Source organism: Eutrema salsugineum, unplaced genomic scaffold (genome assembly GCF_000478725.1).
Source record: "Eutrema salsugineum unplaced genomic scaffold, Eutsalg1_0 scaffold_9, whole genome shotgun sequence".
In the NCBI taxonomy this organism is placed as follows: Eukaryota; Viridiplantae; Streptophyta; class Magnoliopsida; order Brassicales; family Brassicaceae; genus Eutrema; species Eutrema salsugineum.
In genome coordinates, this window is record NW_006256342.1 from 3,901,554 (window position 1) to 3,914,009 (window position 12,456).

Below are 12,456 nucleotides of genomic sequence, written 5' to 3' on the forward strand. Positions count from 1 at the left end.
ATAAGCTTAGACGTAATTCTTGTATAGTAAAGAAATAAAACGTTTATTCACTGAAGTAGTAAAATCTTCGCCAATGATCAAACACCAGAGGCCATAGAATAAAAAGTTAAAACCGAACGAGGACATTGTAGGTAATGCAGAAAAAATAAAAAAGAGAGAATGAGAAAGATAGAGGAGGACTCGGAGACTTTTTTTCAACTTGTAACTCTCTTTTCTTTTATATTTTGATGGCCAGTTCTTCTATAAGACAAACTCATCACAAATAAATGCTACACTACAAGTACAATCACTCACCAATTTAGGTGAGAGGGGCTTCTCTTTTCCTATCGTATCTGCGTGCGAAAAACATTTTCATCTCTGCAAGTTTCAATCAAATGAAGCCCACCGACACAGTTGCTTACCCCTGTGGATAAAAGAGGGAGGAAACCGAACGAGAATTAGATTAAATATCACTGATAAACAAAAAGAAAAAGGAAAAACAAAGCAGCTCTTAAGACAGGTGAGATTCATGGCCTATAAGACAACAACCTCAATGCTATAAAGGCTGCATCATGTGGTCTTGCTTGAGCCTTTGTTGCAACTTTATGACCTCTTGCTGCTGTTCTGGGGGCAGCATCCTCAGCTGTTCCGGCGTAAGGTTAATTACTTGCTGGAGCAACGTTGACTGAACATCTTGGGAGAGATGTGTCTAAAGAAAGAGAATCAATCACGGAGCAAGGATGTGCAAATTAGTAGATTCATTAGGGCGTTTGTGATTGATTTCTCATCCAGTTAAAGCTTCCAAATTATGTGAATTGTAAATACCTGAGGCGCTTTCTCTTGAAGTTGTACTGGATTTGGAAGCATTGAGTTAGACGCATGACCTCCATGGAATGAAGCGCTTCTCCTATCATCCACTCTCATCATCTTGGATGGTCTCTGAATTGATTCATGCGGTCCCTCATTGTCTATTCTTTTGCCATAATTTAGTGATACGGTTGGCCCACCTTGCTGTGTAAAGTATTTTAATACAGACGTGAAGTAATTGATAGAGAAAAACTAGAAACAATAAATAAGAGAAAGAAAGTAATTCAAATATAGTCTACTAAACGCCCTTCAATATGCTTTCTACTTATATATCTGAAGTTTGATTATTAACTTGAAAACCAAAACATATGTGAATTTTTCCCTTTGACCACATTAGCAACTCATATTCAACTTTCAATAAAATTTCCCTGTATAAGATGGTAACTAACCCATACCAGTCCTTTGGTGTGTGCACTACTAACACCGAATGTTGACACTTGAATAATATGGTGCTCAACTATGCAAAGACTTTTGAACTTTCTATTACAATGGCTTCGTTCTCTAAAACAAAAGGTATTGTCGAAACTCACCTGCATCACAGAGTTTGTTAATGGTGGCCGAGGTACTTGAGATGGCTGGATAGCATTATTCGGAACTGACGTCTGAATATTATAACCTATGCTGGTGGAAGCTGGAACCACTTGTTTTTGGCGTTGGAATGGAGCGGTTTCGCTGAGACCTTTAACTTGGGATCTAGGAGGAGGATTCACGGAAGAAGGACCTGGTTGTGCTACTAGTTGTGGAATCTGACTAAAAGATTGTTTAGAAGGCTGTTGAACGGGAAACTGACTATGGGGAGGGCGACTTAGCTGCTGCGACCTTTGTGCCAGTGGTGGTAAAAGGTTTTGACTAGATACTTGACCAGGTAGTTGTGTGTCTTGAATTGAAGATCCTGTCATATGATTTGCGGCCTGAACAATATTTGGCGTCTGCAACTGCACACGTCAAGAATGGCAAGAGTCCTCTTAAGAGATAGATAGAGAAGGAATAAGCAAAAACTGTTCATTAAGATGGAAAACTTACGACTTGTGGACTCACAATCCCAAGCAGTATCTGTGCCTACAATAGTAGACAAAGTATAGGTTCAAAAGATGGTGTAAGAATGTGTAAAAAGAGCTATTTGTCAATAATGAAAAATGAGAGATCATACAACAGTAAATACACCCTTGACGAGACATTTCACAGCTAGTTGAGGAGCAATAAAGGTCAAGGGTTGGCGAAATTTATAAAACAGTAGATGGGAATGTAAACACTTACAGTCCGTAGAATTCAAAAGTTAAAAAAAAAAAAAAAAAAACTGAAAGTGTAGAGTGTATATACATCTTTCTGGAGGACAGTCTTTACAAAGGAACTAAAACAGATTGTTCCCTCCTATTTCCCATGGATCACCAACAACTAACTTATACGAATATCAGCAAAGAGTGCAGGAGACTTAAATGATTTTCAGAATCAGGGGTATGGGTAAGTACCAGGAAAACAGCTTTTAGCAACTGAGGTCTTGAAACCAACAACTGTCGAGCTTGTTCCTTATTCTGTGTAGCCATAACCTGACCATTAAGAAACACAATCACATCATACCACTAGTTCACAATAGTTCAACAATGCGTTAATAAATAACTGAAGGAATAACCCATGTTCATATTCACACCTTAATGGACGATATAATTTCAGAGAGCTGACTTCTAGACATCTTGGCAAGATGAAGAGTCAGGGGATCACTAGATGGAACCTGCAGTGCACTTTGTGTAAATTGCGAACCGACCTGAGGACCACCTAGCGCACCGGCCATAACAGATGCAGCTGTTATGGCAAGGTGAAGACCAACCGGTTGATGTATATTCAAATCTCCAGGCCCTCCGATTTGCTTTTGAGATTCTGTCACTGAACAGCCGGAAGAAATAAAAACAACGATAAGTTCTGTTTGTCTAAAGACAATTGTGGTTCAGGGACTGAAACAAAACATACCAGTAGCAGAAGGCAAGCCAGGTCCTCCTTGACCCTGAAATCCAAAATTTACCATCTTTAGTTATAACTTATTGAGATGAAAGCTTCAGTATCCAACATCTCGTAGCTTGAAATCGTTAAAAATAACAAAACCAGTGGCAGAAGAAGTAAAAACCTGATCACGGGTTTTGTCAGTTCCTTTGTCATTCTCGGCAAAATCAACTCTTAATTGACGGCCATTGATTTCGTAACTCTTAAGATTACGACGAGCACTCAATGCTGTTTCCTCGTCCTTATACTCGCAAAACCCGTAGCCTTTTGGTTTACCGGTTTCTCTATCGGTAACTAATCTGAATCAGGAGAGAAAAATTCACAGTTTTTTTAGGCTTCTCTATTTGTTGTTTGGAGAAAGGTGCTTTCTTTATTAAACCCTAACACAATTTAGGCGAATTGAACAATAACCCAAGCAGAAAACTGACCTAAAGGAGACAACAGGCCCAACCTCACCGCAAATTTCTCTGAGTTGTTCCTCGGTGGCGTCGTAAGGAATGTTCCCAACTGAAAACAGACAACGAAAAATCGAAAATTTTAGACCAGAGGAGTTCAAATCGAAGGAGTGATAAGGGGAAGAAGGAGAGTGAGTACCAAAAACGCAGCGTCGTTGAGATGAAGAAGCCATTAAAATCAATAGAAGATGATGAAGAAGAAGGTGAAGCGCGGCTTCATCTTCTTCCTCCAATCAACGTGTTTTCGAATTCGAACGAGTTCAATGGGATTCGAACCGCGAATCGCTGAAATTCTCAGAGAGATATTTCGTGTTCGTCAATGAGACTTACCGATTATAAAAAAGAGTTACAAACTAGCAAAGCGAATTATACCGTCGAAGTATGTCTTATTTTCCTTTTTTTTCTGGTCAAAACCGTCGAAGGATCCCTATTTATATCTCTCTCTATTTACTCCCCCCAAACAATTAAGGGGTTGCTTCTCTCTCTCTACAACTAAAGAAAAAGGAAATAAGAAAAGGAAACTTAATTTTTGTGATGTCAAAAAGGAAATTTATATTTCGATGAAATAATTATTATCTTTTAGAGTGATTATATTGGGTCTTAATGTCATGCGAATTGTGAGTGACCATGGTTGATGATTTGCATTTTGCAGTAAAATGATATACATGTCGTTGTTCGGTTTAGGGCCTAAACTGATTTTGGTTCTTTTCATACAGCGTCGTTTTGAGTGTTAAGTATAACTGTATAAGGATAACTTACTCGCAAGTCGCAAGTGTTTATCACGTTTTGGTACAGAGTAATGGGGACTAACATGCCGTGCTACGTCACGGTTAGGAATTAGGAATATGAAGAGAGATTTATATATACCGTTTATACGCCAGAGAGAGAGATAAATAATCGAAGCGAAGAACTAATAAGATATTGGTCTATATCATATATGAATGCTTGATTGGCTTTTCTATTTTTCTTGTTTGAATGTGAAGTCTCTATGTCATCTCATTGATTGTTACAAAAAAAAAAAAAAAAAAAAAAAAAATCATTTGGTAACATGTCAAAGCTTCATAATCATAAACGACCTTAAAAAAAAAAAGAGGTCAAAAAAAAAAAAAAAAAAAAAAAAAATGACCTTAAAAACTGCATCATCATTCCCATTGCATATATATGAAAAAAAGATTGTCACATGATGATAATGGTGAAGTCAGAGAAAACACATGACCAAGTACTACGCATCCACACAAGACACTCGGAAAAACGCTTAAAATTAGACAGACAGGAAAAAGAAAAAAGAAAAAAAAAAAGTGGAAGAGATATGAAATGTTATTACATAAAGTGTGATGGTAGAATCAGGTGTCGGGTAGTCTCATCTGTACAATCTCAGCTGGTGGACGCAATGTGCAAACCATTTCTCTTGTCTTCCCAAAGTAAACCTGATTTTTTCACCAAACAAGTCTCAAACGTTGGAGCCACACACTAAAATTATGAAATGATAAAGTGATCTGATCGCAAACTTATCACAAGATTTTAGTATACGGTTATGTGATGATTACTCTCTATATTTCCCCAGCAGTCACAGAACTATAAGCATGAATTTAACTAACTAAGCAAACAGAATGCGGGTAAATTAAGCAACCACCGCATGTTCACAATGCATTACTGGAGGACTCTTCGCATAAGTAGCAAGAGACTGTGTGGAATTGGTGCAGGGACTGGAGATGGAACCTGATCAAGTGAATTCCTCAGTTTTCCTTCCAGTTCTTCAATCATTCTTCCCATGTTGCAGAGATGTCCCTCCGCTACTGCGAGCTCCATTTTCATCTAATTCCAAACAATAGCAAAATAATGTTCTTGTTTTAGAGAAATTTGGCATTTCTCCAATGAATCGCCATTGAACTGGATTCTTCCAGGAACTGTTTATCTATGAAGGCATGGGTTGAATATAAGCTAAAACTTACTTGTCTTCTAATTGATCCAGATAACCCGAATTTGCCAGAGGACTCATCATCAGTGGTCAGAGAGAGCATGATAGTACTTGTTAAGCAATACTGTGCCATTTCCTCCTCCTCTGGACCAACCTAGATTGAGAACCCCAAGTGTTGAAAAAGCTGCTTGGGAGATTTTGATAAAGTTGCAGTTGTGGACACAAAATGGGCCATGTTGATAACACTCGTAAGGCATGCATGGTAATGGTATGAATGACTATGTTAGAGTTACCTGAATAACATGTATGGCATCCCACGCTCCTTCTTCCAGGCATCCCCTCCGACCATGACCTGACTTTGAGCCATCTTCGAGAGAGAAAAACCAGAACAACTCAGGTAAAAAGTCTTTATTGGCTAACCTGCAGTGTGATTTAACCCTATAGAAAGAAAATACCTTTCTTAATAAGGAAACATGCCACAAAGCCTTCGTTATCGTCCTCCCACATGTACACTGAAGATATACCACCTTCATAATACCTATAAAAAAGTGAACAAGATACGTATATTGTTTTAAGAGTTTGCAAGGATTTTTCAGTCTCTAATCTCATGGATACTTTACTTTCTCTGAATGGAATAGATTAAGTAGCCATCAAACCATCTAGATTTCAGAGGAGCTGTGCAGACGTCAAAAGCATGAAACACCACATATCATATATGAAACAAGTATGAGATAAATCTACATAATGTGTTCTATCATAAGAGAGTGAATGAATCTCTCCATAACAAGTAGGCAAGCCTTTTGCAGATCAGATGCTAACTATGTCTCTGTTTTAGATAACTCAATCACTTATGAAATAAGTTTCCCCACAGGATTTTCAAGTTAAACGAGGCAAGTGAAGAACCTCACTGGTCACGGTAGATTGCAAAGATTTCGTTGGCTTCAACTTCCAGCTTTCTTAATTCTGACGAAGGGTAAAGAGCATCCTCTAGCGGAGGGTGGTATTTATTAGACCAAGGTGACCTGAAAAATTACAAATTACAACAACATTAGATAGCAATAAAGCTATAAACCAGAAGTAGTTAAGGGACCCTAATTTTCATAGTCCACAAGCTTCAAGCTCATAGCTCTAATCCAGAAACTCTAGCACAGCCATCCCACGTTAGCATCAATCAAGTAGATAAAGTCTAGAGTAGAAACGAATCTTGTTAAATGAATTTCGAACACGGGTCAAGTTTACTCGCTAGACAATAAGTAATAGAGAGAAAAGAGTACCTGTAGGAATCTGCATCTCTATTGTACTCGCACAAGATGAAATCTTTCCTACTTTCAGCATCACGTAACACCTGTTGCAGTAGAATACTATTACAGAAAACTTACATTTATTTCACTCATAAAAAGAAGAGACAGACAAATGGAATTGAATTAAACCAGATAAATGACTAGGTATTACATAACCAAGGCCTCAGTGTTGTCCAAACCAAACATTAACCCGTAAAATCGATAGATAAACACGACTTAGATGGAAAAATCACATTTTGAATCACTAAAGAGAAATACCTGGAGAGGGAGATCGACTTGAGAGAGAAGATCGGAAGAATGTTGAGGCAGGAGGCTGAGAAGCGCCGAGAGAGCCGTCTCCGATTGCTTTGGCGGCATTCTTCTGAGAAGCCCCAAAGCTGCTTCCATTTTTCAGCTTCTGTTTCCGGCGAAATCTTTTCTCCGATGGATGTGAAAAGGAAGACGACCGGGGACAAACTGATCGTAACCGTATAAACAAGAGTCTAATGGACCGTCTTTTAATTACCCGTAAGCCCATATTAAGGCCCATAATCTACCGTGCAATTTTACTGATCCAAAACGTCGTCATGGTTGATAGAAGAATACTGTATTTGTGTTTGCTTTCTTCTGATAAGAATAAATAAACCAAATTCGTCGGACCGGCGAATCGTTTAGTCATGTCAATGGAGACGATGCCGGAGAGAGATCCACAGCAAGAGATTGAAGAGACTACTCCGTTGCTCGACGATTCTCAACCCGATGGTGAATCGAGGTCGAGGACCGCGACTACGAAGGTGCCGGAGGTGGAGATCCATTTGTATCGGTGTGGAAAAGGTCCGATCGATGTGTTCAAGTCGAATCTCGGAGGTTGGGAGCAGGATCAGCTCGAGGTTCGACCTATTCTTGAGAAATATGGATTAAAATCCATCTTCGCTTTCAACGTCGAGAAAGGTCGCGCCGTACCGATCCGATTTCACCCTAGGAATGGCCGCTCTGTGCTACCTTACAGGGATGGCGCCGTCATTTACATCGACGGTGAACCTCAGGTAATCTCTCTCACTCGACGAATTTTTTGGATTTTTGAGTTTGACTTCTGCAAGTGGAAAAGGAAAGAGAACGATCGCCCTGTCTCCAGTTCTAGTTCATAAGTATTTGAGAATCTGTTGAATTTTGTTATGTATACAAAGTACTGGAGATTATATCTGTTGAACAAAACTTAGGGAGTGACTGTAGAGAGTGTTGCAAGTGCGATGCTTCACAGTGTTATACTTATATGTGATAAGTTGTGTTTATCATCTGAGTCTCCTTTATCTGTAATTCATCTTCTTGGAGAGTAGAATTACACAAGACTAGCTTTCTGGATCCATTTAAGTTTAAAGTTTTCTTATGCTTGTGCTCATGAAACCACCTATTTCTATATGCCATCAATAGTATAGTCTTCCTACGTTTCTTTACTCTTCAGATCATTCACATGGAATGGACTTAGTGTCAAGGTTCCAGTAAGTTGCAATTAACTTTGTGATTCATCTAATGACATCACTTCTTGTTTTTCAGGATTCCCTGATTAAACCCATCACAAGAATCGTGCTTGGAGTCGTGATCATTACGCTGTTAATAACGTTTCTATTGAAAGACCCTCCAGCGTGGATCAAGAACAACATCACCATGGGGAACTTTCCTCCGTGGGTGCTTGCGTGCATAGTAATAGTATTCACCCGAGCGAGGAAGAGAACCAGAGACTTCTTTAGGAAGTATGGCTGGTGATATCGCAGACCCTAACACTCGTCTCGCTTGAAATGTGGTCGAAAATTGTAGTCTTTTCATCGACCATATATATAGAGGTTCTAAACCAAGGGGTTTTCTTCCTTGGTAACACTCTTTGTCTTTGATAAGCCTTGATGCGCCAAATTACTTGCTTTCAGAACCAAGAGATAGCAAGCGTTTTCTCCATTTGCATCTTGTTGAAATTTATTGTTTTGTGCATTTTCATGTGTATGAGATGTGGTTATGCCATTTTGGTGGAAACTGATACTTATCTTCGACATGCTTGTTCATACTGTACTTAATTTTCTCGTCGATCGTTATAATATTATTCTTGATAATAAAGTTACACTGTATGAATAACTAGCGTCAGGGACCTTATGGACTCGAGGTCATTTTTTATGTTAGACAAAATTAACAAAAAAAAACAAGTTGATGATTACATATTTTAAGCTACAAAAATAGGTATGTTCAGACTCCAAACTAACATACTAAAGAACAAATACAATTTGATTTGAATTGACCGTGTTGTTAAAAATCTAACATTCAATATTAAAATATAAATAAGTGCCTTCTATTAATATGTTTACATATTTGAAAATGATATCCACATTGGATGTAAGAACAAAATTTATTGAAACTCACTTTGAAGATCCCATCACTAGAGTTTTTCCTTGACAAATCATAGATTAAGAACGTGACCTAAATATTCGTGTATGCTATCAAGACTGTGTCCGATATAAAGTGGTCAAATCATAAGCAACGCAAAAGTAGGTATAATTTGATTTGGTTTAAATGAATTTCTCGTTGTTACCAATTCTTAAAGATGCACAAAAAAAGGCGACAAAAAGAGAGAGAGAAAGAGAAAGTACAGAAAAAACATGAACTAGACCAAAACGGGGGACGCGTGGCATCCACATATACGTCCTAAAGCTCAGATTACACAAAAAGCCCAAGATGGGCCCACATGGTCCTCGTAAAACTCGGTCAAAATCTGAAAAGACACATCAGATCGAACTCCGATCCGTAGGGACCGATTCGTTAAGCGAATGTATAAATACCCACAACACATTCTCCACTCATATTTTACTCCTCTCGTTTCTCCGGAGTAACCAAAAAAGGAAAAAAAAATCAAATATCTAATAAAAAAAAAATCTCCCCAAAAATTTGCACAAGGATTAGAATTTTGGAAAAATACACAAAACCAGAATCTCCCTGTCTTGCCCACACGCACAAACAAAAAAAAAGCCCTAAAGGAATCACCGTTATGGCGGCGGCGGTTGCATCTGGAATTGCACCAACGGCGATGGTTGATCAAGTCCCTCATCAACCACCGGTTACGGTTGCTTCTCCTCACTCGACTCCGTTCCCGGCTGTGACTCAGGTAGCCGCCGCGGCTGCAGCGGCTGCGGCTGCAGAGGCGTTGCAAGCGCACCCAAACTCGTCGCTTTACGTCGGAGATCTCGACCAAAGTGTCAATGAGGCACATCTATTGGATCTGTTCAATCAAGTGGCTCCAGTCCAGACAGTTAGGGTTTGTCGGGACTTGACTCGCCGATCTCTTGGTTACGCTTACGTCAATTTCGCTAATCCTGATGATGGTATTTTGAATTCTTCTCCACTCACTCAAAATTCTCCAATTAAAATATTATTATTATGGATATGGATATGGATGATTAAAAATTGTTTCTTCATGAAACTGTGTTTCGTCTCTGTGTTCTAATGAAAAAAAATCATCTTTTTTATTTGATTAGCGATGCGAGCGATGGATAACCTGAACTACACTCCGATAAGAGACAGACCCATCAGGATCATGCTCTCGAACCGTGATCCGAGCACGAGACTGAGCGGAAAAGGCAATGTTTTTATCAAAAACCTCGACGCGTCGATTGATAACAAAGCCCTGTTTGATACATTCTCGAGTTTCGGGACTATCCTCTCTTGCAAGGTAGCCATGGACGTGGCGGGAAGGTCTAAAGGTTATGGCTTTGTCCAGTTTGAGAAAGAGGAAACCGCTCAGGCTGCTATTGACAAGCTTAATGGGTTGTTGCTTAACGACAAGCAAGTCTTTGTGGGCCACTTTGTCCGTCGTCAGGACCGTTCTCGCGGCGAGAGCCGTACGGTGCCGCGTTTCACAAACGTTTACGTCAAGAATCTCCCTAAAGAGATCACTGACGATGAGCTCAAGAAGACGTTTGGGAAGTATGGAGATATCTCAAGTGCGGTTGTGATGAAAGATCAGAGTGGGAACTCGAGGTGTTTTGGTTTTGTGAATTTCGAGTCTCCTGAAGCTGCTGCGGTTGCGGTTGAGAAGATGAACGGGATTAGCCTGGGGGAGGATGTGTTGTACGTTGGGAGGGCTCAGAAGAAGTCTGAGAGGGAAGAAGAGCTGAGGCGGAAGTTTGAGCAAGAGAGGATAAGCAGGTTTGAGAAACTTCAAGGGTCGAATCTGTATTTGAAAAACCTTGATGATAGTGTGAATGATGAGAAGCTCAAGGAGATGTTTTCTGAGTATGGGAACGTGACCTCGTGCAAGGTTTGTTCTTTGTTCTAATATTTATGTTAAACGAGTCATTTGAAGATTGAATTAATAATTTATTGTTTGTGGACATATTAGGTTATGATGAACTCACAAGGTTTGAGCAGAGGGTTTGGTTTTGTTGCTTATTCTAATCCTGAAGAAGCTTCAAGAGCCGTAAGTTATATTTAAACTAAATTCACAATCTTTCTATATTCACAAAAATGTATTTCTATCATATACTGACTTTTTCGGTGGAGATGATGATTATGCAGTTGAATGAAATGAATGGTAAGATGATAGGAAGGAAGCCTCTTTACATTGCGTTGGCTCAACGCAAGGAAGAGAGAAGAAATCACCTTCAGGTTACTATCCCTCTCTTTGAACTTCAAATTGTAATCTTCCTCTTTATTTGCGTTGTGACCATGATTCTCAAATTCTCTTTTTGTTTACACTTTTTTCAGAACCTGTTCTCTCACATGAGACCAGGTGGGGCAGTTTCGCCAATGCCATCAGCAATGCCTGGGTTGCACCATCACCCACCTGGTGGTCCAATTACTGGACCAATCCACCCAATGTACATTGGCCAGAACGGTCAAGGTATGGTACCTTCACAGCCTATGGGGTATGGGTACCAACTTCAGTTCATGCCTGGTGTGCGTCCAGGTGCTGGTCCAGCCAACTTCATGATGCCATACCCTCTTCAGAGGCAAAACCAGCCTGGTCCTCGCGTTGGGTTCAGGCGTGGTGCTACTAACATGCAGCAGCAGTTCCAGCAACAACAAGTATGTAAATTTTTATCCTGATGATCAGTTCTGTGGCTATTAGCTAGTTTGTTATCTTCTTCAACTTGGCTGTGTCTTGTTGTTTTGTTGAACTGGCAGATGATGCAAAATGCAAGCTCGGGAATGAGATTCACGGGAGGTGCTGGTAATATGAGGAATGGAATGGATGCATCTGCTCCACAGAGCATCATGCCTATGCCATTGGATGCATCTGCAATCTCTCACAATGCTTCTCAACACCCACACAAGCCTCCACTCCTCCCAATATCTAAGCTCACCTCTGCCTTGGCTCTGGCTAACCCCGCAAATCACCCACAGGTTTTTGTCTCGTCAGTGACTTGCATTAGATTATATCTGTTGATGCTTTTCTTTTCCAATGCAAAAAGCTTAAGAAAATGTGATTTGGTGAAATGATGACAGATGCTTGGGGAGCAGCTTTACCCACTTGTGGACAAGCATGAGCCAGTTCATGCGGCTAAAGTGACTGGGATGTTGCTGGAGATGGACCAAGCCGAGATCTTGCACCTTCTCGAGTCACCTGAAGCTCTTAAGGCTAAAGTGTCTGAGGCTTTGGAAGTTCTCAGGGTCTCTGCTAATCCACCACCAGCTGTGTCTTCCGTTGATGACCAGTTCGCTATCAACCCAACCGAGTGAAAACTCATTTTTTTACTCAAGACAATATTTTATTCTGGCTTTCTTAGACAGTCTCTTTTAAACATTTAGGATCTCTTTAAACTATCTTCTTTTCCTTTGCAACTTAAATTTGTTTTGAGTTCTACTCTTAGCATTTCTCTAGTTTTCTTATCAAACTGTTACTCTTAGCACCTTATCTAGTTTTTGTTATGAATCTATCCACTGAGATAATTGGTTTGCACTTTCTCTAAATTTCTTTTAGCAA

At 39.7% G+C, this 12,456-nt stretch overlaps 4 protein-coding genes across 4 annotated transcripts; 2 read left to right on the top strand and 2 right to left on the bottom strand.

Moving 5' to 3' along the window:
* Positions 1-196: 196 nt before the first annotated feature.
* Positions 197-3,709, bottom strand: LOC18007979 (cleavage stimulating factor 64). The gene is made up of 11 exons (XM_006390680.2): positions 3,436-3,709; positions 3,270-3,348; positions 2,966-3,140; positions 2,812-2,845; positions 2,495-2,727; positions 2,316-2,393; positions 1,870-1,905; positions 1,377-1,781; positions 805-990; positions 529-688; positions 197-403 (listed from the first exon to the last, which is right to left on the bottom strand). The coding sequence occupies exons 1-10, from the start codon at positions 3,467-3,469 to the stop codon at positions 536-538; spliced, it is 1,413 nt and encodes a 470-aa protein (XP_006390742.1). The 5' UTR covers positions 3,470-3,709; the 3' UTR covers positions 197-403; positions 529-535.
* A 717-nt stretch (positions 3,710-4,426) lies between these two features.
* Positions 4,427-6,973, bottom strand: LOC18007981 (probable F-actin-capping protein subunit beta). The gene is made up of 8 exons (XM_006390681.2): positions 6,774-6,973; positions 6,489-6,559; positions 6,123-6,236; positions 5,670-5,752; positions 5,508-5,581; positions 5,249-5,368; positions 5,016-5,111; positions 4,427-4,723 (listed from the first exon to the last, which is right to left on the bottom strand). Exons 1-8 carry the CDS (start codon positions 6,900-6,902, stop codon positions 4,640-4,642), a joined length of 771 nt encoding a protein of 256 aa, XP_006390743.1. The 5' UTR covers positions 6,903-6,973; the 3' UTR covers positions 4,427-4,639.
* Positions 6,974-7,090: 117 nt separating this feature from the next.
* LOC18009018 lies at positions 7,091-8,536 on the top strand. Its single transcript, XM_006390682.2, has 2 exons — positions 7,091-7,540; positions 8,049-8,536. Exons 1-2 carry the CDS (start codon positions 7,172-7,174, stop codon positions 8,256-8,258), a joined length of 579 nt encoding a protein of 192 aa, XP_006390744.1. The 5' UTR covers positions 7,091-7,171; the 3' UTR covers positions 8,259-8,536.
* A 956-nt stretch (positions 8,537-9,492) lies between these two features.
* LOC18007982 (polyadenylate-binding protein 5) lies at positions 9,493-12,455 on the top strand. The gene is made up of 7 exons (XM_006390683.2): positions 9,493-9,856; positions 10,010-10,791; positions 10,873-10,950; positions 11,049-11,138; positions 11,238-11,558; positions 11,658-11,876; positions 11,979-12,455. The coding sequence occupies exons 1-7, from the start codon at positions 9,523-9,525 to the stop codon at positions 12,210-12,212; spliced, it is 2,058 nt and encodes a 685-aa protein (XP_006390745.1). The 5' UTR covers positions 9,493-9,522; the 3' UTR covers positions 12,213-12,455.
* Position 12,456: the final 1 nt, after the last annotated feature.

Coding starts and splice junctions, on each gene's coding strand:
- LOC18007981 (XM_006390681.2), bottom strand. CDS start 6,902: ATGGAAGCAGCTTTGGGGCTTCTCAGAAGAATGCCGCCAAAGCAATCG. Junction 5,753..6,122: donor TTTGCAATCTACCGTGACCA/GTGAGGTTCTTC, acceptor ACTTTTTTATAG/GTATTATGAAGGTGGTATAT. Junction 5,582..5,669: donor ATGTTTCCTTATTAAGAAAG/GTATTTTCTTTC, acceptor TCTCTCTCGAAG/ATGGCTCAAAGTCAGGTCAT.
- LOC18009018 (XM_006390682.2), top strand. CDS start 7,172: ATGTCAATGGAGACGATGCCGGAGAGAGATCCACAGCAAGAGATTGAA. Junction 7,541..8,048: donor ACATCGACGGTGAACCTCAG/GTAATCTCTCTC, acceptor CTTGTTTTTCAG/GATTCCCTGATTAAACCCAT.
- LOC18007979 (XM_006390680.2), bottom strand. CDS start 3,469: ATGGCTTCTTCATCTCAACGACGCTGCGTTTTTG. Junction 2,394..2,494: donor AAATTATATCGTCCATTAAG/GTGTGAATATGA, acceptor CTTAATGGTCAG/GTTATGGCTACACAGAATAA. Junction 991..1,376: donor TAACAAACTCTGTGATGCAG/GTGAGTTTCGAC, acceptor TACTTTACACAG/CAAGGTGGGCCAACCGTATC.
- LOC18007982 (XM_006390683.2), top strand. CDS start 9,523: ATGGCGGCGGCGGTTGCATCTGGAATTGCACCAACGGCGATGGTTGAT. Junction 9,857..10,009: donor TTTCGCTAATCCTGATGATG/GTATTTTGAATT, acceptor TTATTTGATTAG/CGATGCGAGCGATGGATAAC. Junction 11,559..11,657: donor AGCAGTTCCAGCAACAACAA/GTATGTAAATTT, acceptor TTGAACTGGCAG/ATGATGCAAAATGCAAGCTC.